Consider the following 24,107-nt stretch of genomic DNA (forward strand, 5'->3'; position numbering starts at 1 on the left):
TTCCACTCACAGCTCAGTAACCTCTTCGTCCTGATGAAGGGTCTCGGCCCGAAACGTCGACAGTGCTTCTTCTTATAGATGCTGCCTGGCCTATTGTGTTCCACCAGCATTTTGTGTGTGTTGTATGGAAATGATCATGCTGCTTTATGAAACACTGGTGAGGCCACAACTGGAATATTGTGTAACTTTGGTCGCAGCGATACAGAAATGAGTGATTGTTCTGGAGAGGTTCCAGTGGAGTTTCACTGGGATATTGCCTGAGACTGTTGTGAGATGAGTCTGGATAGGCTGACTTTGTTTTCAATGAAATGGAGATGGCTGAGGGAAGGGGGCTCTAATGTTCAAAGTTATGAGACCATACAAAGGAGAGACATGAGTAAACTCCACACCTTAGTAGGGGTATCTGTGAGCAGAGGGCAAAGTATTAAGGTAAAAATTAGGAGAGGATATATGGAAAAATTCTTCTCACCAAGTGGGTTGCTGAAATTTAGAGTGCATTGGTAGAGAGTCTCACAATATTTAAGAATTCAGATAAGCGCTTGATGCCAAAGCATTCATGTTCAAATTTATTATTGGCATAGGCATTCATACACAGTGTATTCAGTATATAAATGCCATGAAAATGAGCTTTTTGCAGCAGCAGCATATAACCATGTTACAAGATAAGAACAAATGTAAGATTATAATCTTAACATTAATTATGCATGTGTGCAAAATAAACAACAACATGAGTGCAAAATTGGGCAGTATTACAGTTTCTAGGTCATGTTCAAGAAGCTGATGGCAGTGGGAATAAGCTGCTGTAAAACCCAGAATTATGGGTCTTCAAGCTCCTGTACCTCCTGCCATGTGACTGTATTAAAATTCAGCTACAGACCAAGTGCTGTAAATGAATAAGTATACTGTAAATGTGTGCTTTATGATTGGCATGGATTGGTAGGCTAAAGGGCCTGTTTCTGTGCTATGTATATCTGTGACTTTATTATTAATTATTTGTCACTGTTTTTCATTGTCCATATCTTTGACTCATTCTAAAGTGTGTAAGTGTTCCGTGACCAGGTACAGGAAACCCACACCTCTTGGACTAGAACTAGGATTACCCAACCCAGTTTTTGACAGAATACATACCAGAGGGTTCATGTATGAGTTGCTGTTTCCATTGCATTCTAGAAAACACTATGCAAATTTTTTTAAAAAAAGCATTTTACAAAATAAGTGCTTTGCTTGAGTTTCAGTAGTCTTATTTTATACATTGGGCTATTTATTCTTTGTATTCATATGGTTTTATAAAGTTAACAATTTATGATGTCTTTTCTTTGGTGCCCTTACACTTTTTTAAGTATTTCAACGTGTAAGAAACTGAAAATGCAATACTAGATCTTGGCTCAAAATCTTGGGAGTTACAGCATCAGTCATGACTCTTAAACATCCCAAGATTTTTTTTTTTAATCACAATCTATTCAGAACTAGAGAAAATATAATATTGTTTGTTTCTTGTTTGTGAATGAGATCATTCCAGTACTTTGTTAAGAAGTATCTGTATTAAGTGGCAAGTCAGCTAATTACTTGAAAAGATAGAAATTTCGGCATTAATTATGCCATTTCCTTGGAGTTTCTTATTAGTTAATAGGGCAAGTCTTTTGTTTAATGTAGGAACAGAAGATGCAAATTCAACAGACCAGACATCATTTATGGAAAAAGAAAGAGTTCGAAGAAGGAATTGATATGTAGACACTGTTTCTCAATCGAGATGTGCTGCTTAAACTTCTAGGTGTTTCAAGTATTTTGTACTTTTATTCCAGAGTTTGGAAAATAAATCAGCAAGTATAATTTTAAGTTCAAAATTGCAGAAAGAGGTACATTTGGTCAAAAGCCTGGTAGGTGAATGCATCAGTGGAATATAATCTTTAACCATACAAATTAAGAATGTGTGGCATGAAACATTCACAGCTGTACTGCTAACAGCTTTGTCTTCACAGGTACTTTCTCCCACTCCTTCAAGTTTACTGTCATTACATCAGTCTTCAAAAAATAAAAAAAAGCCTCTGGCCCTTTTCTATCCTCATTTCCAGCAAAGCCTTTAAATGTGTCATAGTTTCCAATATAATACTATCTTCCCTGGAACTCCTTGTTCAAATCCCAGTAATCAGGTTGCCACCTCCTGTCTCACACTGGAATGGTTTTGATTAATGTTTATAATGACAACCTATGTAATTATGATCTATTTCTCTTTTTTGTTCTTTTACCTGCTGTCAATCATTTATCACAGGGTCCTCCTCCACAAGAACTTCACTTGACCTGTTCCATTCTTACCTAACCAGTTGTTTCCAGTGAATCACCCTTAATGGCATTTTTTCCAGTACCTGCAGTGTTACTTTTAGTATATTCCAAGGATCACTTCCTATTCCTCGTGTATTTGCTGTCCCATGATAGTATTATCCAAAATCACATGCTTGCTGGCATTACACATTTTTAAGTCACCAACTATGATACTTTCAATGAATCTCCACCATCCAATACTAAATGAGGAAACATTTTCTGAATTAAAAATTGGAAGGACTGAATCCATTGATTTCAGTCCTTACCACAACCTCTCTTGCTTATCCACCAATCCCATTCCTTTTTCAGGCAGCCGCGAAACTGAACCAAAATCTAATTTTGGTGTTATATCTAGTCTCTGTAAGAGCTTTACACAAACAACATAACATTATAATTATTGCATATTTCCACCTCTGTGAAATCTTTATATGGTTTGCTGCTCCTTGCCAATGTAGTTACTATCTTGTACAAATACAAATTATCTGCTGGGAGTATTCATATCAAGAAGGCATACTCTAAGATTAGAGCTAGTCTGTACAGAGTTGATATCGCAAAGTGTTTTTTCAAATAAATTTTCAAGTCTGAAACGTTCCCATTAGAGATAAATAGAAAATGTTAAAACTGAAATAACTGTTAAGTAAAGATATGGTGTTACAGAACATAAGTGAATGGATGGAGTTAACTACAAAACAGCTATGATTTAGTGACAAGAGTTGACTCAATAGGACTGAATAGTTACACCCTCTGAGTCTAGATCCTGAAATCTGCTATTTCACTCACATTGCTTTCTACCCCTTTTTGAACATTGTCATCCAATGAAAACTTTCTCCACAGACTAGTTCTGCAGCATCAAGCTAATCTGATGCACCTTTCAACCAAGAACCACATATCAGAAGATTTATAGGATAAATCTTTGCAGGTATTAGCTCTTTGAAGCAGTTGTCCAATTAATCTCATTTTCGGCCCTACGCATGATTTTTTTTCAGGTACGTAGATATCTGAACCACATAAATGTAGAGAATCCAAATAGCAAGTGTGAAAACAAATAGGCTGAGAAGTCTCTTTGTGTGTTGACCCAGCCATCCTTCTCATTCCACCAAGATATCTCAATACCCTTATTCTTTCCATGTACTTCTCCATTGTGGCCCTGCTGCAGGTGTTCCTTAATGGCAGTTGCTCAGCATCGAGAATAATTGCTTCCTTTCTAGGTTTGTGGACTTAGGTGGCAGTTGACACCAGTGAAGACTACAAACTCAACTATAAATGGAGCCAGCTGGTGTTTGATAGGCTAGATATGTGGATACTATGAGAGGTGATGGACCCCTTCGAGAGATAAGAAATTAGGTGCTTGGTTCTTCATTTTGATTAGCCACAGGGAAAAGACTTTTCACGTCTTTGACAGTGTTACATATCTTTTCAAGCAGTCATTGAGAACATGCTTTAAGCATTTCCCCAATTCTCCTGTTAACCTTTTGCTGTGACAGAGCACCTGCTTTGGGATCAAAGCTGACAGAGTGGAAATAAAGTCTTGATGAAGTGTTGACTGCATGGGATTGGCCATTGACATTGATTTGCTAATGTTGCCAATGGATTTGGATGATTTTACAGAAAAGGCATTGATGAATCTCCAATCACTAACAAGAGAAAATCTGCAGATGCTGGAAATCCAAGCAACACACACAAAATGCTGGAGGAACTCAGCAGGCCAGGCAGCATCTATGGAAAAGGGTATAGTCAATGTTACAGGCAGGGACCCTCATCAGCACTTCATCTCCAGCATATATCTTAATTGATATAAATCCCAGTGTGACTCTTGGTGCAACTCTTTGGCATCTAGATGGACCAATGCAGTGACTTTCAGTGTGTCAGGGAGGTTACAGCAGTAGGTGGTCATGATAACGATTCTCTAAGGTCCCCGACGTATCAACCTTTTCCCAGCTATATTTGTAACTTTGTGTCTGAATTTGCTATCCAAAGAGTTTTAGAAATTCATCAGGAATACTCTGTTCTAGTGGGGTTTTTTTCAGTTGCATATGACCTTTTTTGATTCTTGGTCTGAGGTGCTGGTGAGACTGGAACAGGTTGAGTGTTCTGGAATGGAAGTCAAGGACAGAGTTTCACTAGAAGAAGTTCTAGAAGTTATGCTTCCAGAAGCTTAATTCTTCAAGCTGTTCTTCCCACCTGTTTTGTTTTCACCTTTGGCACTCTTATTCTCCTAAATGCTGTTTGCTCATCCCAGGGAAAGCCTCATGAGAAAACCCAGGAGAGGGACCGTTCCAGTCATGGTGTAGGAATGAGTTGTTGTCCCAGGGTGAGGTTGAATCTGCTCCCATCAGTTGGTGAGGAATGTGCTGGGAGCCAACAGTCAGGCTGTTGACAGTGGGGTACTTAATACTACCAACATCAAACAATATCAGTATGGCAGCTTCAGACCTTCAAAAGCTTTCAAACAGGGTCCTTATTAGATTGCGGACTGTGGACGTGTCACTGGGTTGGAGAGTTGTTCAGGCAGCACCATTTGATCACGTGAAACCTTTCCTGCAGTTTTGGCCAAACTCGGACAACAGATTCTGTTGCAGTAGACCTGCTATCTCATCTATCCCCCTTAACCAGTCTTCCCAGTTCCACTTTAAAAACAGGTCATAATTTTGGAGCACTTGTTCTCAAGTTAACAAGTGCAAACGTAAAAGCCAAACCAGTTGCTGACCTCAGTAGCAGACAAAGCATTCCAGGTAATAGATAAATCACATGTCAGGTGCAAACAGCAAAACATAATTCAAATGCCAGTGTTTTACGAGTTCTCCATCTTTAAAGTAAATCTGAATACTGATCTGCACACCAGTGACTGCAAACTTGTTTAATCCTCCTATTTTCTGGATCAATACCTGATTTCACATCAGTATGAATTCTTTTATACTACTGCAACCAATCAGTAATTTCAGTGGTGGGGAAGGGAGAAATGCTTCTGCTGCAATCATAGAATAGGCTCTAAACTTATTTTTTAGTCTTTCCTTGTCAGTTTTGTTACTGAGCTGTTCTAAAATAATGGGTCAGATCTTTTGACTCACCATGTGCAGGCTCTTTCTCTATGCAGGTGCAACCGCAGTGCACACCATTCAATGAATTCTTACTGACTGTTCAAATCTTTTTCTTTATTAGTTTTTTTTATACATTTTCTACATCGCTACAGATAAAAAAAAAACCAGATCGAAATAAAGAACATTAATACAGTGCAAAAATAAACATACAATAATAATATAATACAAAAGAAGATAATTGAGAAAGCACTCAAATTGAAGATATGTAAAATTAGTATCCTCCCCAAGCCCCGTAACAAAAAAGAACTCCAGACCAACCACAACACAATATAGAGAGTATAAATCAGGACATTCAAACTCCCAAAACTGTAAATACGCTTAGCAACAGAAGATATTAATGCCTACTACCAAAAAAAAGGAGCTGAAAGCAAGGGACCGAAAAAAAAAACCTTAGTTAAGAGGAAGGTTATGAAAGTACTTAATAAACGATCCCCAGACCTTATGGAACTTTGTATCCGAATTAAGAACTGAATAATGAATTTTTTCAAGGTCTAAGCAGGACATAATATCATTAAGCCATTGAGCATGCGTGGGCGGGGCAACATCTGTCCATCAAAGGAGGATTAAACGTCTAGCCAGGAGAGAAGCAAAAGATAATATTCGACACTTGGTCGAACTCAGACGTAAATCTGTCTCACCCAAAAAACCAAACAAAGCAATTAAAGCGTTAGGTTCTAGGTGGTGATTCAGAATATAAGATAAAATATGAAGACATCGTTCCAAAATTTCTCCAAGCTAGGACAAAACCAGTACATATGAATGAGAGAGGCCTCGCCCCTTTTGCATTTATCACAGAGAGGACTAATGTTAGGATAAAATCGAGATAGTTTAGATTTAGACAAATGGGCTCTATGAACAATCTTAAATTGTAAAAGGCAATGGCGAGCACAAAGAGAGGTTGAATTAACCAATTTGAGAATCGAGTCCCAAGTCTCATCAGATAAGGAGATATTTAAATCATGCTCCCAAGCCATTCTAATTTTATCCACAGGGGCACGCCATAAGGATGCTAGTTTATCACGAATAAATGATATTAAACCTTTACCTAGTGGATTAATAGAAAGAAAGAAATCCATAACATTTTTCTCAGGCATTCCAGGGAAGTTAGGAATTAAAGGATTAATAAAGTGTTTAATTTGGAGATATCTAAAAAAATGAGCATTGGGCAGATTGAACTTAGCAGAGAGCTGTTGAAAAGATGCGAAGCGATTGTCAATAAAAAGATCTTCAAAATGTCTAATGCCCTTCCTATACCAATCATGGAATGCTGAATCATACGTAGTAGGTAAAAAAAGGTGATTATGTAAGATAGGGCTAGAAACGGAAAAACCATGGAAACCATAAAATTTCCTAAACTGAGCCCATATACGCAAAGTGTGTCTAACAAGAGGATTAACAATTAATCTGTACAAGCTACTAGGGAGTACAGAGCCAAAAAGTGCAGAGATAGATAAATCTTTAGTGGAACTCAACTCCATTGCCACCCAATTAGGGCACTCAGGTTGGCCATGGAAAAAAGACCAAAAGGTAGCACAATGTATATTGGCTGCCCAATAATATAAACGAAAGTTAGGTAAAGCCATGCCACCCTCTTTTTTAGATTTTTGGAGATAAACTTTATTAATTCTAGAGCGCTTATTCTTCCACAGATATGACAAAATAATAGAGTCTAAGGAATCAAAAAAAGATTTAGGAATAAAAATTGGGATTGATTGACATAAATATAAAAGCTTAGGGAGAACATACATTTTAACAACATTAATACGACCTACCAAAGACATAGATAGAGGTGACCATTGTAACAGACTCTGTTTTATAGTATATGAAAGATTGGCAAAATTTTCACAAAAGAGATCTTTAAACTTCCATGTGACTGTAATCCCAAGATAAGTAAATTGATTATGAACTACTTTAAAAGGGAGATCATGAAATGTTAATTCTTGTGCTTCTTTATTAATTGGGAAAAGTTCGCTCTTATGTAAATTAAGCTTATAGCCAGAGATCTGGCTAAACTGGTCAAGAAGTGAAAACATCGGAGGTAAGGATGTAGACGGATTTGAAAAAAAAAAGTAATAAGTCATCAGCATAAAGAGAAACTTTATGCTCAACACCTCCTCTCCAAATCCCAGTCAATTCAGGACAATTTCAAAATGCTATCGCGAAAGGTTCTATAGCCAAATCAAAGAGAAAGGGACTTAAAGGGCATCCCTGATGGGTGCCACGTTTGAGGTTAAATAACTGGGATTTCTGAAAATTAGTCAAAAACAGAGGCAGTAGGACACAAATACAGCAATTTGATCCAAGAGATAAAACCTTGACCAAAGTCAAATTTTTCTAAAACTGCAAAAAGGTAGTTCCACTCTATACGATCAAATGCTTTCTCCGCATCGAGGAAAATAACACATTCAGGAATCCCAGTTGGAGGTGAATATAAAATGTTAAATAAACGCTGAATGTTAAAAAAAAGGAAGATGGTTTTTAATAAAACCAGTTTGATCATCAGAAATAATAGAGGGAATTACAGTTTCTAATCTATGCCAAAACTTTGGCCAAGATTTTAACATCAACATTAAGCAAAGAAATCGGCCTATACGAGGAACACTCTGTTGGTCTTTACCCTTTTTTAATAAAAGAATAATAGATGCCTCATTAAAAAAGGGTGGCAATTTACCGTAATTAAACGAGTCAGATAATACTGAGAATAACTGAGGAGAAAGAAGTGAAGAGAATGATTTATAAAATTCTACGGGGAACCCATCAGGTCCAGGAGATTTCCCTGAGAACAATGCAGAAATTGCAAAAGATATTTCTTCTGATGATATAGGCGCATTAAGTTTGGCTTTAAAATCAGATGAAAGCGAAGGAATATTCAGATTATTTAAAAAATGATCAACAGAGATATTCTCATTCAAAGATTCAGAGGAATAAAGTTGAGAATAGAAATTTTTTAATGCGTCATTGATTTCTAAGTGATCAGATATAAAGTCTCCATTCTTCTTCCGGATCTTTGTAATATGTTGTTTGGCTTTGGAACGTCTCAGCTGATTGGCTAGAAATTTACCAGATTTGTCACCATGAATATAGAAGCGACTCTTACTTTTAAGAAGTTGGCGTTCCACAGGTTGAGCAGACAGAAGATTAAATTTAGTTTGAAGTTCTACACGCTTCTTGTATAATTCAGGATTCTTAGTTTGAGCATACAGATGATCCAATTCTTTAATCTGATTAATGAGGTCTAATCGATCTGCACAGGACTTTCTTTTAAGATTTGCTGTATAGGAGATTATTTGACCCCTCAAATATGCTTTCATGGCATCCCAGACATCTGGGATGCCATTTCAGATGATGTATTGGTGTTAAAATAAAAGGTTATCTGATCCTTAATAAATTTTAGAAAATCATCGTCCGATAATAAAGTCGAGTCAAAACGCCAGTGTTTATTCCTCTGAGGGAGACTAGGAAAATTTAAAGACAGAGTAATTGGGGCATGGTCAGAAATCAGTATACTCTGATAGTCACAAGAATAGACAAATGGAATAAGTTGATTATTGAGTAAAAAGTAGTCAATTCTAGTAAAGGTATGGTGAACATGTGAAAAAAAAGAATAGTCTCTCTCAGTAGGATGAAGGAAACGCCATATATCAGAGATACCATAATTAGAAAGAAAAGAGTGAATAGCTAAGGCAGATTTACTAGGTAGTCCAGTAACAGAGGACGATCGATCCAAATTAGGATCTAACCAACAGTTGAAATCGTCACCCAGTATAAGAAAGTATGAGTTTAAATCTGGTTTAAATGAGGAGAAAAAACGTTCAAAAAAATTAACATCTTCAAAATTGGGAGCATACAGGTTTGCTAGTACAACTTTAACATTGTATAATTTACCAAAAACAATGATAAAACGGCCATTTGTATCAGATACCTTATTATGGAGTTCAAAAGAAATACTTGAATTAATAAGGATGGAGACCCCGCCCCCCCCCCCCCCCCAGCTTTGGCAGCAAAGGATGAATGAAAATGCTGACCCGCCCACTTTGACAGAAGCCGAGAATTTTCAAAACTACGAATATGCGTTTCTTGAAGGAAAGCAATGTCAGCTTTGAGTTGTTTAATATGCAAGAAGACCTTCCTTCTTTTAACAGGATGATTCAATCCCTTTACATTCCAACTCACAAATTTAAGTGAATTAACCATTATCAATTGTTAGTGCATAGAAGGTAGCAGGCATATAAAAAATCAAGCAGTACAATAACAGTCTGGGAGCAAAAATGTAAACATAGATCCGTAGAATCAAAACAGAGACATGTCCTGAATAACAAATGAAAACAAAAGAAACAGTGAGTAGTGTTGGAACTGGAGAACCCACCCACCCCCTCGCAACCCAAAATTAGACGGCTACCTAAAAAAGCAGCTAGCTCTACCAAAAAAATTAACCCAAGTATGACTTCCAGTTCTGTGTCATTAACAAAAGTTCTGTATAAATAATATAGCAAATAATAACTAATTTATGCACTGGAAAACAGAATTACAAATAGGAACAACTTCAACTGAAGTGTGGTGAACTACATATACTTGTCTGGACACGCCCTCTGCTGACTGCTCCTGTGGCTCCTCCCACAGACCCCTGTATAAAGGCGATCAAGGCCTGAGCCCGGCCTCTCAGTCTCCAGGATGTAGTATGGTGGTCACTCACTGCTTGTTCCTTCTTCCAGTCAATAAAAGCCGATATCTCGCCTTACGTCTCAGAGTGAGTTATTGATGGTGCATCAAGAAGTATAAAACTTAATACAAAGAAAATCAGAAGAAAACTAACACTAACCTACCTGCGAAAAATTATAAAAGATTAAAAGAAAAAAAGAGGGAGAAAAGGGGGAAATTCTAAAATTCAAAGAAAGTCCTTATCAACCATTTACAGAAAAAAAAAGCAAAACTTAAACTACGAATCAACCAACAGGGAGGCCTTCAATAAAAACTCCAAACCTCCAAAACAAGTTAAAGACAATTGTAGTTCTCTATAGATAAGGTTATACAAAAATAAAATAGATTACACAGATAAAATCTAAAAGTTCGCAGGGAAACATTAAACTTAAATTATCTATTTAGAAAAAACGCACCAAGTCTAGGGAGAGATTGACTACAGCCCTTAGAGTTTGAATAGATAATGACTGAATTATTCAAGTAAAGTCTGAATTTGGAAACAATAGTTTTACTTCGAGAAGTACTTATCAACCATTTTAGAAGGTCAGGCCGGTTCCAAAGAAGACGAGGTGGCTGGAAGACTTCCAACAAACGCCTCAGCCTCCTTCACTGATTTAAACCACTTATAATCTCCAGTATTTCGAAGATCGGCTGGATTTCGGAGAGAGGGTCTGAATCCACGATCAAAAAGCACTTTCATTACACCTTTAAACTCAGCACGCATCTTCAGAACCTGAGGGGGCAAAATCCTCCACAAAATGAATGACCGTATTTTGAAAAGCAAAAGTACCTCTGCGGCGTGCCTCCATCATCAAATGGTTTTTCACCTGGTATTGATGAAAGCATAAAATTACCAGCCGTGGACGGGAACCCAGAGTTGCTCGAGGAACATAGATCCTGTGTGCCCTTTCAAGCTCAGGTGGAGTCGGAAAAAATTCTTCCCCGAAAATCTCACAGAGAACCTTGGAAAAAAAATTCAACAGGAGGGCCCTTTTCGGTAGCCTCTGGCAAACCAAGAATTTGTAGATTACAACATCTGCTCCGATTTTCAAGATCCACCATTTTGGAAAAAAGTTTACTATTCTTCTCCTCTAGGTTGGAGCAGAGAGTTTCAAGATATTGAACATGGCGTTTTAAATCTTCAGAAGTTACGTCAATGCAAGATAAATGTTCAGCATGTTCATCCACTCTAGCATTAATCTGATCCAATTTGATATTCAGCTGGTTGAAAGAAGTTCTAAATTCAGTTCTAAAATCCATTAAAGTATCTTGTTGATGTTGTTCCAGAACAGCGAGAATGTCAGCCAACAAAGCCGTAGAAGTTTCCTTTTTCCCGGTTTTAGTACTTTTGGTAGCCATTATAAGATATATGTGTTTGCAGGCAGGTAAAAGAGAACTAATAAAATACCTAACTAAGGTTTAAGAAGGGAGACATATAGTGCAAAGGTAAGAAGAATAACGGAGCAAAAGTTCGGAGCAACTAGACAATCGCCATCTTACCAGGAGTCCTCCCTGACTGTTCAAATCTTTAAAGGATTTCAGAAGTGCATCGTACTGTTGAATTCTGCACCACACTAAGGCACCTTCAGCATGCTACGAAGCTCGTGTCTCCAGTCTATTTATGTGCACTAGTGATATCATCTCACAGGCAACTGTCATAAAAGCCTTTGGTGATGTTCCTCAGTTATATCCTATCTCAGGCTGGGAGATCTTTGGGGGCTGCTTGGCCTCAACAATCGACACCAACAGTGTAAGATGCCCTGGTAAGATGTGAGATGCACAGAGACATCTTGGGTAATAGAAGGAAGGAGGAATTTAAAAAAAATAAAATTTGGATCTGGCTACTGTACACAAGGAAAATAAAAGGACTGCACTACATAGCCCTTTGAGTCTGCTCTTTTCTTCATCAAGATCCTATTAGGACTTTGCAATATGTACAACAAGCTGGAGGAACTCAGCAGGTTGGGCAGCATCCGTGGAAACGAGCAGTCAACGTTTCAGGCAGAGACCCTTCATCAGGACAGTGTACTTTTTGTTTACTATTAGGACTTTCTAGCACCATCACCCTCTCCCTTCATGTTCAAGATAAAATCTAGTCAATAGTAGTTGGAAAGAATTGGTTGTAAGAAAGTCTGTAAATTCTGCGTTTTCAAAGTCATCAGTCCCAGGGTCTGTGCCACTGCTCCCCAAGACAACCAACTACACTGATTCAGAGATGAAATTTCAGTAAATGTCTGTCAGTGGTTTGAAAAAAATCTCATCCAATAACCTTTCAGCAGGTATTCTATTAATTCATGCAGCACATTCGGCGCTGCCATTTACCTGTACTTCACAAGTATTCTGGATGGTTTTCATGAATACTCTGTTACCTTATAAAAATTGCCACAGAATCTGCTTTCATCACATTTTCAAATTGTGCTACACAGGTGATCATCTCACTACACAAGAAACTTCTCATCACCATTCTGATACCTTGGTCTCCTGACTTCTTCTAATTCACTCTCTCAAAACCCTTCTAAACTTACAGCACATCTCATTTAACCTTCTCCCACCTAAGAAAATCTGTCTCAAAGTCTCTTGACATAAGCAATGTTAGTTTCTTGTGCCACTTTTTCTTAAAGAGAATGTTGAAAGGAAATTGCTTTTCAGATCCAGGGAAGCATTCTGATATTACCCCTTCTGTATGTCATAACTTAATTGGTTGAGCGCTTGAATATCCAGTATGATAATATTTTGCCTTTACCCAGAATACAAATCTGTATGCATGTCATCTTATGATCAGTGTCAGTTTGACAGAGAAATCACAATATCTTCTGCTACTCTGGAATCAGTTAGGTACTCAGCTACCATTCTTAACAGTTTGCAACATAGACAGGTCAATGCTATGATTGAAATGTTCCTCAGACGCCCTCTTGTGGTATCATAATCAGCAGCGACAGGGAAATAAATATTTTTGCATCCAAGTTCTGAAGGAGGGTCTTGGCCCAAAATGTTGACTGTTTATTCATTTCCATAGATGCTTCCGCCAGTGTTTTGTGTTACACTGGATTTCCAATATCTTGTGCTTTAAGTTTTTTTTTGCAATCATATTTAGTGCTTTGTGTTCTGTAGTTGTCAATAAAATTTTAATACACTGAAGCCTCACTTACAGATCCTGTTTCTGAATGCATTTTTCTGTTTGTAATGTCTTGTCAAAGCAATTTTGATGTCGGAACAATTAAGGCTGGCTTTCTGAAATGAAATTAGGAAGGTCTTTTTGTACACAGAGACGAGTGGAATCTGAGACCGTACTAGAAATTTTCATTCTTGAGGCTGACAGCTTTTGTTTGACAAGGTTACTTAGCATATGCAGGCAAAGTTGAAGTGGGGATCAGCTATAACCTCATTAAATTGCAGGCTATATTGTATGTGACTGAATGGCCACTTCTGTTCCTTTTATGTTTAATAATTTAATCTGTTTGTTTTAACTAAGGGCTGTACTTTTTCTCTTTGCCTAGACTATCAGTCATTACCCAATGCTTCCTGTCCACGAACTTATACCAGCACAGATGCCACCGCAAAAGCTGGTCGAGTAACATTTGCAGACGAAAAATCACAAAAGTTTTCTACAGTGGACCTCAACTTGAAATTTCAAGATGAGGCTGAGGCCTATCACAGGGTCACATTCCGCCCACACTTCACCCCACACCCAGGTACTGTACTTCTTAAAACTTCTGTACCAAATTACAATGGCAGGAAGAGCCACACCTTTGGCCAATTCATCTGTTGCCCCTCAGCACATTTGCTTTGGTTTGTTGTCATTGAGGAGTGCCTGGTACAAAGAGCTGCATCTCATTTTACAACAGGATGTGTGGATCATTGATGGAAAAATCTACAAAAAAATAGCTTTATAAATTTCAGGTAGTGAAATCAGAGAATAAAATATAGGAGCAGAATTAGGCCATCTGGTCCATCAAGTTTGCTTCGCCATTTCATCATGGCTGATCCAATTTTCCCCTCCGCTCAATCTCCTGCCTTCTCCCCGCATCCCTTCATGCCCTGACCAATCAAGAATCTATCAACCTGTGTTTAAATATACGTAAAGACTTGGCTTCCACAGCTGCCTCTGGCAAAGAATTCCACAGATTCATCACTCTCTGGCTAAAGAATTTTCTCCACATCTCAGTTCTAGAAGGACTATTGGCTGTGTCCACTGGTCTTAGACTCAACCACCATGTGAGACATCCTCTCCACATCCACTTTATCTACCATTCAATAAGTTTCAATAAGATCACGCCTCATTCTTCTGAATTCTAATGAATACAGGCCCAGAGCCATCAAAAACGCTCTTTATATGACAAGCCATTCTGCAATTTCAGACAGCAAGTTAACCTTTAGAGAATCCTGTACAGGGACCCTCAAGTCCCTTTCCACCTCAGTTTTTGTATTTTCTCTCCATTTAGAAAATAGTCAACCCTTTCATTCCTTCTACCAAAGAACATGGCCATACACTTCCCAACAATATGCTCCATTGCCATTTCTTTGCCCATTCTCCTAATCTCTCTAAATCCTCCTATAGCCTCAAAACTACCTGCCCCACCATCTGTAAACTTTATAACAAAGCCATCAATTCCATCATCCAAATCATTAACATAAAATGTAAAAACAATCAGTCCCAGCACAGACCCCTGTGGAACACCACTGGTCACTGGCAGCCAACCAGAAAAGGCTCCCTTTATTCCCACTCTTTGCCTCCTGCCAATCAGCCACTGCTTTATGCATGCCAGAATCCTCACTATAATACCATACACGTAGCTTGTTAAGCAGTCTCACATGTGGCACCTTGTAAAAGTCCTTCTGAAAAATCCAAGTACACAACGTCAACTGATTCTCCTTCGTGTATCCTGCTTGTAATTTCTTCAAAGAATTCCAATAGATTTGTCAGGCAAGATTTTCCCTTGAGGAAGCCATGCTGACTACAGCCTATTTTGTCATGTACCTCCAAGTACCCTGAGACCTCATCCTTCATAATCAATTCCAACATCTTCCCAACCACTGTTGTCATACTGACTGGCCTATAGTTTCCTTTCTCCTGCCACTCCCCCTTCTTGAAGAGTGGAGTAACATTTGCAATTTTCCTGTCTTCAGAACCATTCCAGAATCTCATGATTATTGAAAAATCATTACTAATGCCTCCACAATCTCTTTAGCCACCTCTTTCAAAACGCTGGGGTCTACACCATCTGGTCCAGGTGACTTATCTACCTTCAGACCTTTCAGTTTCCCAAGAATATTCTCTCTAGTAATGGTTATTTCACACACTTAATAACCCCTGACACCTAGAATTTACACTATACTGCTAGTGTCTTCCACAGTGAAGACCGATGTAAAATACTTATTCAGTTCATCCACCATTTCCTTGTCCCCCATTACTACCTCTCCAGCATAGTTTTCCAGGAGTCCGATATTCACTGTCACATCTCTTTTACACTGTATGTATCCAAAGAAACTTTTTGGTATCCTCTGTAATATTACTGGCTAGCTGCCTTTCGTATTCCATCTTTACCTTCCTAATGACTTTTTTAGTTGCCTTCTGCTGGTTTTGAAAAGCTTCCCAATCCTCTAATTTCCCATTAATTCTTGCTCTATTATATGCTGTCTTTGGCTTTTATATTGGCTTTGACTTGCCTTGTTAGCCATGGTTATGTCATCTTCCCTTTAGAATACTACGTCTTCATTGGGATGTATATATCCTGTACCTTCGCAATTGCTTCCAGAAATTCCAGACATTTTTTTTCCCAATCAATTCTGGCCATTTCCTCACTCATTCTGTAATTCTCTTTACTCCAATGTAATACTGATATATCTGATTTTAGCTTCTCAAACTTCAGGATGAATTCAATCATATTATGATCACTTACCCCTAAGAGTTCTATTACTTATGCTGTCTAATCAATTCTGGTTCATTGCACAATATCCAATCCAGAATAGCTGATCCCCTTATGGGCTCAACCATGAACTGCTCTAAAAAGCCATCTCATAGGCACGCTAGAAATTCCCCCTCCTGTAATCCAACACCAACCAGATTTTCCCAAACTACCCACATATTGAAGTCCCCCATGACTATTGTAACTTTGCCCTTTTGGCATGCATTTTCTATCTCCCGTTGTAATTTGTAGACCAGATCCTAACCATGTTTGGGGGTCTGTATATAACTCCCATCAGGGTCTTTTTACCCTTGCAGTTCCTTAGCTCTATCCACAATGATTCAACGGCTTCCGACTCTATGGCACCTCTTTCTAATAACTTGATTTCATTTTTTTACGAATAGAGCAACACCACCCCTTCTGCCTTCCTGCCTGTCCTTTCAATATAATGTGTATCCTTAGACAGTAAGCTCCCAGCTATAATCTTTCAGCTATGATTCAGTGATGCCTACAACATGAAACATGCCAATCTGCAACTGTGCCCAAGTTCATCTACCTTATTCCTTATACTGCACGAATTCAAATACAACACCTTCAGTCCTGTATTCACCCTTTTTGATTTTTTTCGCCTTTTACATTGCAACTCATCCTGCTAACTGCAATTTTACCCTATCAATAGCCTCTGCTCCCTACACATTGCCTCTGTTTGTAAACCAGCTCCCTCATCTTCAGCACTACCATACGCCTTCCCTATGATACTTCTTGCATTGAACTATATGCAACTCAGGGCACTAGTCGCACCATGCTCAACCATTTTATTCCTAACATTGTCTGAAGTCTTATCAACATCTGCCTCCACAACCTCTCCACTAACTGTTCTGGCACTCTGGTTCCCATCCCCCTGTAACTCTGGTTTAAACCCCTCCATGCAGAAATTAACAAACCTTCTTGCTGGGATATTAGTCTCCTACAGTTCAGGTACAAACTGTCCTGTCTGTACAGGTTCCATCTTACCCCGAAGAGAACTCAATGACCCAAAAAATACTATGCTCTCCCTCCTATAACAACTCCTTAGCCACGTATTAAACTGTGTAATCTTCCTATTTCTAGCCTCACTCGCACGTGGCATGGGTAGCGGTCTTGAGATCACAATCCTGGAGGTACTGCCCTTTAATATAGCACCTAACTCCCTGAACTTCCTATGCAGAATCTATGCAGAATTGCTACCTACATGGACTACGACTTCCGGCTGTTCACCTTACCATTTAAGAATGCTGAGGACTCGCTCGATCTGAGATATCTCACACCCTGACACCCGGGAGGCAACATTCCATCCAGGAATCTTGATCTCGTCTGCAGAACCTTCTGTCTTTGCTGCCTGTTTCCCTAACTAACAAATCCCTGATCACCACTGTGTGTTTCTTCTTCCCCCCCTTCCCTTCTGAGTCGTAGAGCCAGATTCAATGCAAGAGACTTTTCTCTGTTAGGTCAACCCCCCCCCCCCCCCCCCAACGGTATCCAAAGTGATATATCTGTTGTTGAGAGGTACTCTGCACTGGCTCCTTAACCTCTTTCCCCTTTCTGACTGTCACCCAGTCTCCTGAGTCCTGCACCTTGGGTGGGGTGCAACTACCTCTCTATATGTTCTATCTATCACCCCCTCAGCCTCTCGAATGACCCAGAGTTCATCCAATTCCAGCTCCAACTCCTTAATGTGGATTGTTAGAAGCTGCAGCTGGATGCACTTCTCACAAGTATAGTCGTAAGGGACTCTGGAGGCCTCCCTGCCTTCCCACATCCCACAAAGGAAACATTCTAATATCCTGCCTGTCCTAGCTGAGCAGATATAAAGAGGGGAAAAAAATCATAACCTTGAGCTTTTCTTTCCTCGGCTTTCTCTGACTGAAGCCTCTTCATGGAAGCCTCAAAGAACTAGATCCTCAAGATCACCACTCTGACTGTCTACTCAGATAATGGCCACCATGCTTGCCCCTGCCTTCTTTTAATTTGCTCTTGCTAATCAAAGCTGGTCACTGGTCAAAGCTCTTTTTTGCTGTAGCCACCCGCCCTCTACTGCCCTTTCTACTTGGACAGCGGACCTGAGTGAAATCTCCTCCTCTCAAAACTTGTGATTTCTGTTTTGGTCACGGATTTTAGGTGAAGTAATGTAGGGAATACTGAAATCTGATGCTGTGGATGGTTTTAAAACAATATCTTTATGAAGAATGTCACTTGTCAGTGGCTGGAGATTCAATTTTTAGTGCAGATCTTAGCAGTATGGAAGGGAGTGTTTCAGTCTATCAGCTCTGGCAGAAACACCCTAAAGTCAACCCATACCTATTTCTGCCAATTTTATCTTAATTGTTGGACAAATGATTCTTATTTCATTCCTGTTTATAATTTGTTTTGAGATGGTTATTGATGTAAAGGATTTCTTGATAAGAGTGCCACCTGCTGCATTTTAGTTGCCTTGCAATGCTCAACCTGTGCTTTCACATTTTATTGTGTATTATGAATTGCATCTCCGGAGAAATATCAAAGTAAGTCTTCCTGAGAGCGCATTCTGATTTAATCATCATTCGGATTGTGCATCCTTCTGTCACGCCTAAATAAAATAAGCATCAGGTACTTATACATTTCTACTACCACTGTGTTATCTCTGGCACAGTGGTGTCAAGAAAACAACCTCTCCCATAATGTCGCAAGAACAAAGGAGCTGTTTGTGGACTACAGGAGGAATGCACATGGACTAACCCCTGTTGACATCAATGGATCTGGGGTTGAGAGGGTGAACAGCTTTAAGTTCCTCATCATCCACATCACCGAGGACCTCACGTGGTCTGTACACACCAGCTGTGTAGTGAAAAAGGCACAACAGCACCTCAGAACTTTCTACAGGGGCACAATTGAGAGCATCCTGACTGGGTGAATCACTGCCTGGTATGGGAACGGTACCTCCCTTAATCGCAGGACTCTGTAGAGAGTGGTGCGGACAGCCTGGTGCATCTGTAGTTGTGAATTTCCCATGATTCAGGACATTTACAAGACTGGTGTGTAAAAAGGGCCCATAGGATCATTGGGGACCCAGGTCATCCTAACCACAATCTATTCCAGCTGCTACCATCCAGGAAGTGGTACCGCAACATAAAAGTCAGGACAAACAGGCTCCGGGACAGTTTCTCCCACCAGGCCATCAGACTGATTAATTCACACTAACTTGAGTGTATTCTATATTACATTGACTGTTCTATTTATTAAATATTATTATAAATTACTATGATTGCACATAGGACATTTAGATGCAGATGTAACAGAAAGATTTTTACTCATGTATGTGAAGGATGTAAGAAATAAAGTCAATTCAAATTATCTGGCTGCTTACCCTTGAGAGTTGGAGTTTCCTTTAGCAAAACTCTTAAACAAGAATTTATACCACTGCCACTGGTTCACCTTCCGTTACAACTAGAGGGGCTGTTTAATTGTTCGAAGTAAGAGAGCATTAATACATTTTGCTCTTGCACAACATGGTTTTTGGGACTTTAAAAACCAGCTTGTGATTTCTTCAAGCATGAGATTAATACTATGTTCTTCATTTGCATCTTTAGTAGATGAAACTTTGGGGAAGCTGGTTACACAGCTGACACAGTTGTTTTTTTAACTCTGATAATATGTAACAGAGTTTGTCTGAGTCTTGGTTTGGACTTCCAGTTGCAGAGTGTAATGCATATACACAAAGAGTAAAAGAATACATGAGATTGACCAGCTGTGATTGCTTGCATTTACACTTTTAATGTGCTTTTATAAAGGCATATTTTACTCCTCAACTTCACAACAAATTTATTTTCGAGGACTGATCATTTTTTCCAATTTCTATGTGATGGCTGTGGGGAACATGCTCAGTGGTGATGTGGTTAATACAACATTTTAAAGTACAGACAATTCGGGTTCAATTCCTACCGATGCCTGTAAGGAGTTTATACATTCTCCCTGTGACCATGTGGATTTCTACTCAGTGCACCAGTTTCCTCCCACAGTCCAAAGACATACTGGTTGGTAGGTTAATTCATCATTGTAAATTGTCCCGTGACTTTCTTAGAATTAAATCAGGAGGTTGCTGGGCAGATGGCTCAAAGGGCTGGAAAGTCCTATAAAAAGACATTAAAAATAATTTGGATTCTGCTCCACAAGATATGGAGTGTACACCACTTTTCACAAGAAGATATTAAACTAAGGCACCATCTATCCTTCAAGGTACCGTTCAAATGAAAAAATTTTTTGTAAAGCCTTGTTCAGCACTTATTCCTCAATCATTAGCACAGGAATTGATTAAGCTGTGTATTACAGTTTGTGTGGCCTTAATAAATGAAATAATAAATAATAAATAGTTGTAAATAATAGTTGTTAATAATAAATAGTTGTTTTCACTACTGATTAGTTATACAAAAGTGAATTAACTTCAGGAGCAATTTATTCCAAAGGTTTTTGGAAGATCCTTAGATATTACAGCATGGCAAGTTTATGTTACACTCTTTCTACTTCTAGCGTTCCCACAACCAAAGGACTCTTTATCTTGTTATTGCTGTTTACTTATATTTGCATTTGCACAGTTGACTGTTCATTGATCTATAGATTTTCTTATTATCTCCGCAGGAAAAAGAATCTCAGGTTATATGTGGTGACATGTATCTACTCTGATAAGAAATTTTACTTTGAACTTTTTGAACTTTGAACTTTATGCATATTTTCCACAGGCTACACACACAATGTAGAGGGTCATCACCCTGGATCATCAGCAACTTGCAATTCCAATGGTGTCATGCCAGCCACTGAGTTGAAGGAAGAGACACAGAAGGCTGAGAACCAACCTGCCCAAATGCTGCATGGTCACCCCACAGCCGTGCTGAAACTGCCTGGCGGACATCTCAACACAACCCCGACTACAACAGCTTCCTGCCAGGCAGAGGAGCCACATCTCAAGAGGCCACTTGTACCTCAGAGATCGTGTGGTCCTGACCATAGGGGCAGTGATGTCAGCAATAGATACGATGAGGTGAGTTGCTGTAGATAAACCTTGCCCACAGAGCAGAGGTGAGCAACTTCACCATACCAAAGATCATAATTAGGCTGAAACAAAAAAAAACACAAAGCAATATGGATCTTGAAAATTAAAATAAAATGAAAATAAAAATAAAATTAGCTGTTTCCCTCCAAAGACAACCACTGTTCTCCCTCATTTAATTTCTTTGGGAAAGTATGATGCATTATTCTTCTGTTGTGTATGTAAATCCCACACTTCTCTGTTTATTTGAAGGTTGTTGCACTTCACTTTTTAATTGTATTTAGAGATACTACACAAAACAGACCCTTCCTGCCCAATGAGCCAAGCTGCGAGCAACCCACCTGTTTAACCAAACCTAGCCTATTCACAGGACAATCTACCATAACCAATTAACCTACTAACCAGTACTTCTTTGGACTGTGTGAGGAAACCAGCACCTGGGGGAAACCCACACAGCCACAGGGAGAATGTCCAATCTCCTTCCAGGCAGCAACAGAATTAAACTACAAACTGACTCCCCGAGCTGTAATAACATCGTACTAACTTCTCTGCCCTGATTTTTTGATCCCAGAAACCAAATTAACCTCATGATGGGTCTCAAACCAAAACATCAACAATTCCTTTCCTCCCACAGATGCTGCTTACGCCACTGAGTTCCTCCAGCAGATTGCCTTTTACTTCAGATTCTAGCATCTGTAATTTCTAGTGTCTCCATGGTATATAAACAGGATCCATTGCTGCACTCTGGCATCAGTCAGATGAATATCCAATATGGACTACCTGGTGATATCCCCCACATTTCTTCTGTTTTCAGTTTTTGCTACATGAAAATTATCCCAAAATGGCTATAAGTGTGATTATCAGAATGTGCAATTAGAAGTGCAATTATCATTGGCCAGAGCATTGAAATTCCCCACAGCATTATTTCTCAGTTTAAACAGGGTTGCTATATCTATGAGTAAAAGTCCTTATTGCAAATGACAATTCCAGATGGTCTGAAACTCTTTTTCTGCCAAGTAATGTGGTTTGTACCAAGGCAACAACAGTCCCAATGACAGTAATATAATAAGAACAAAAAATGTTAGTACTTATTAAGTCAGACAGTGACTAAGGAGAAAGAAACTGGCTTTGGGGAGAAAATTGAGAAGGCTCACTCGTAATATTGAAGGTACAATTGGCAAAAGATTTCCATTGTGATTTCTGCTAGATCATTAACATAAGTAGACTATTACTATGCTATTAGCCAGCACTAAACAGATATTTAGCCATTGTTAGCTGGAGTGGATGCTAAGAAGCAGTTTGCTGATATACCAGTTTTTTAGACTATAGAAAGTTGCATCAGAATATTTTAAAATCAAGAAGCTGCAGATGGTGGAAATGAAAAGTAGAGTGGAAATGCTGCAAGGCCCTTTGAATATTTCCAGCATCTTCTGTTTTAAATTTGTAATTTTATATCATTTTCTTTGTTGTATGATCTTATTGTACAGAAGGTTCAGTCAATACCTTGTGAAGCACAAACAATGAATTCTCCAATAGATCGAATCATCTTTAATCCAAATCTCATGAAGAATTTCCTAGATCTTGTTGACAGATACTGGAATGGATTTAAATCACTTCATTGTAACGAAAAATTTCTGTGTAAGTACTTCATTGCTTTGACAAATGTATGTTTATTTCAAAGGATGGGTGTAGTTTTGCCTGGCCCTCCCCATTTCCTCACTGTAACTATAATATCAATTAGTCAATCTGGATTCCCAGTTAGAATTTCATCATGGGTTCAAACCTTGCTCCAAATCTTTGGTGCTTCAATGCATTACCAAATGAATGTTGCCCTGTCAGAGGTTTTCACTTTTGAATAATGTTTTAATCTGAGATCCTGTCTGTTCCTTTCAGGGGAATAGAAAAGGTCTAATGATACAGATGCAAAATGCTGGAGGAACTGAGCAAGTCAGGCACCATCTATGGAAATGAATAAATGATCAACGTTTCAGACCAAGACCCTTCTTCAGGACTGGAAAGGAAGGGGGAAGGACACCACAATAAAAGAGTGGAGTGAAGGGAAGGAGGATAGTTAGAAGGTGATAGGTGAAGCCAGGTGGGTAGAAAAGATAGAGGGATAGAGAGGAAGGACTCTGATAGAAGAGGAAAGTAGTCCATAGGAGTGATATAGGGCTGGAGAGGAGGGAATCTGATAGGAGAGGAGAATGAACCATCAGAGAAAGGAGCAGATCCAGGAGGAGATGATAGGCAGGTGGGAAGAGGTCAGGGTGGGGAATAGAAGAAGAGAGGAGGGGGAGGGGAGGGGAAAAAGAGGGAGGTCGGAGGTGTAATGATGCTATTTTGAAGTACAGAATAATCCTTGGCATTTTGGCCAAAACAACCATCAACTCAAATGACTGCATACAATGGGTCCTTCTTTATCTCTTTGAGGCACTTCAGAATGTCCAGATATCAATAAAATTAGTTCCTTTTTTTTCTAGTCATCATTGGTTCCAATCTGGGCAACATTCTTTGAGAGCAAGGGCCCAGCTGGGAATTTAAAATTTGTCTCTCTTAATGAGGCACTTCAAAGAGATGTTGGTTCTTGCGCTGCATTTGCTAGTGTTTGAATGTATTGGATTAGGTCAAACAGAAATAATATAATGTTTATTTTTCTTCATAACTATATTGGAGTATTTATGAGCTTCATCTTAATTGGCATAATGCTTAAATAGTATCTTATTATTGAATATACTAAAAGTTTGATGGTCATGATTTTAGTCCTGCAGTCGCTCAACTAAAAATGTCTTGCACTCAGTATACAGGTTGTTCTGGAACCCTATCCACCCCAGACATGTTATGGAGCTATGTACTTACTGACATTCCAGCTACTAATTTTATCGTAGTTTCAGGGACTCAATTGGAAAATTTAAAAGAATTAAATCTCCCTAGCAGTAAAAGATTATCACTTTACTCCCTTTATGGAGAGTGCTTCAACTGAAAGCATTCCTCTCTCTCTACTGGATTTTTTAATTTATTTATTTCAAA

At 38.9% G+C, this 24,107-nt stretch overlaps 1 protein-coding gene across 1 annotated transcript in view; it reads left to right on the forward strand.

Annotated features, from left to right (window-relative positions):
- The window catches only part of cep72 (centrosomal protein 72), a 217,609-nt gene that overhangs the window by 167,615 nt on the left and 25,887 nt on the right, over positions 1-24,107 (forward strand). Inside the window, exons 10-12 of the mRNA XM_059944915.1 lie at positions 13,613-13,807; positions 20,773-21,071; positions 22,568-22,718. Of these exons, the coding sequence (XP_059800898.1) occupies positions 13,613-13,807; positions 20,773-21,071; positions 22,568-22,718 (645 nt within the window). The remainder of the gene's footprint in view (positions 1-13,612; positions 13,808-20,772; positions 21,072-22,567; positions 22,719-24,107) is intronic.

This window comes from Hypanus sabinus, chromosome 20, assembly GCF_030144855.1.
Source record: "Hypanus sabinus isolate sHypSab1 chromosome 20, sHypSab1.hap1, whole genome shotgun sequence".
NCBI classification, from domain to species: Eukaryota; Metazoa; Chordata; class Chondrichthyes; order Myliobatiformes; family Dasyatidae; genus Hypanus; species Hypanus sabinus.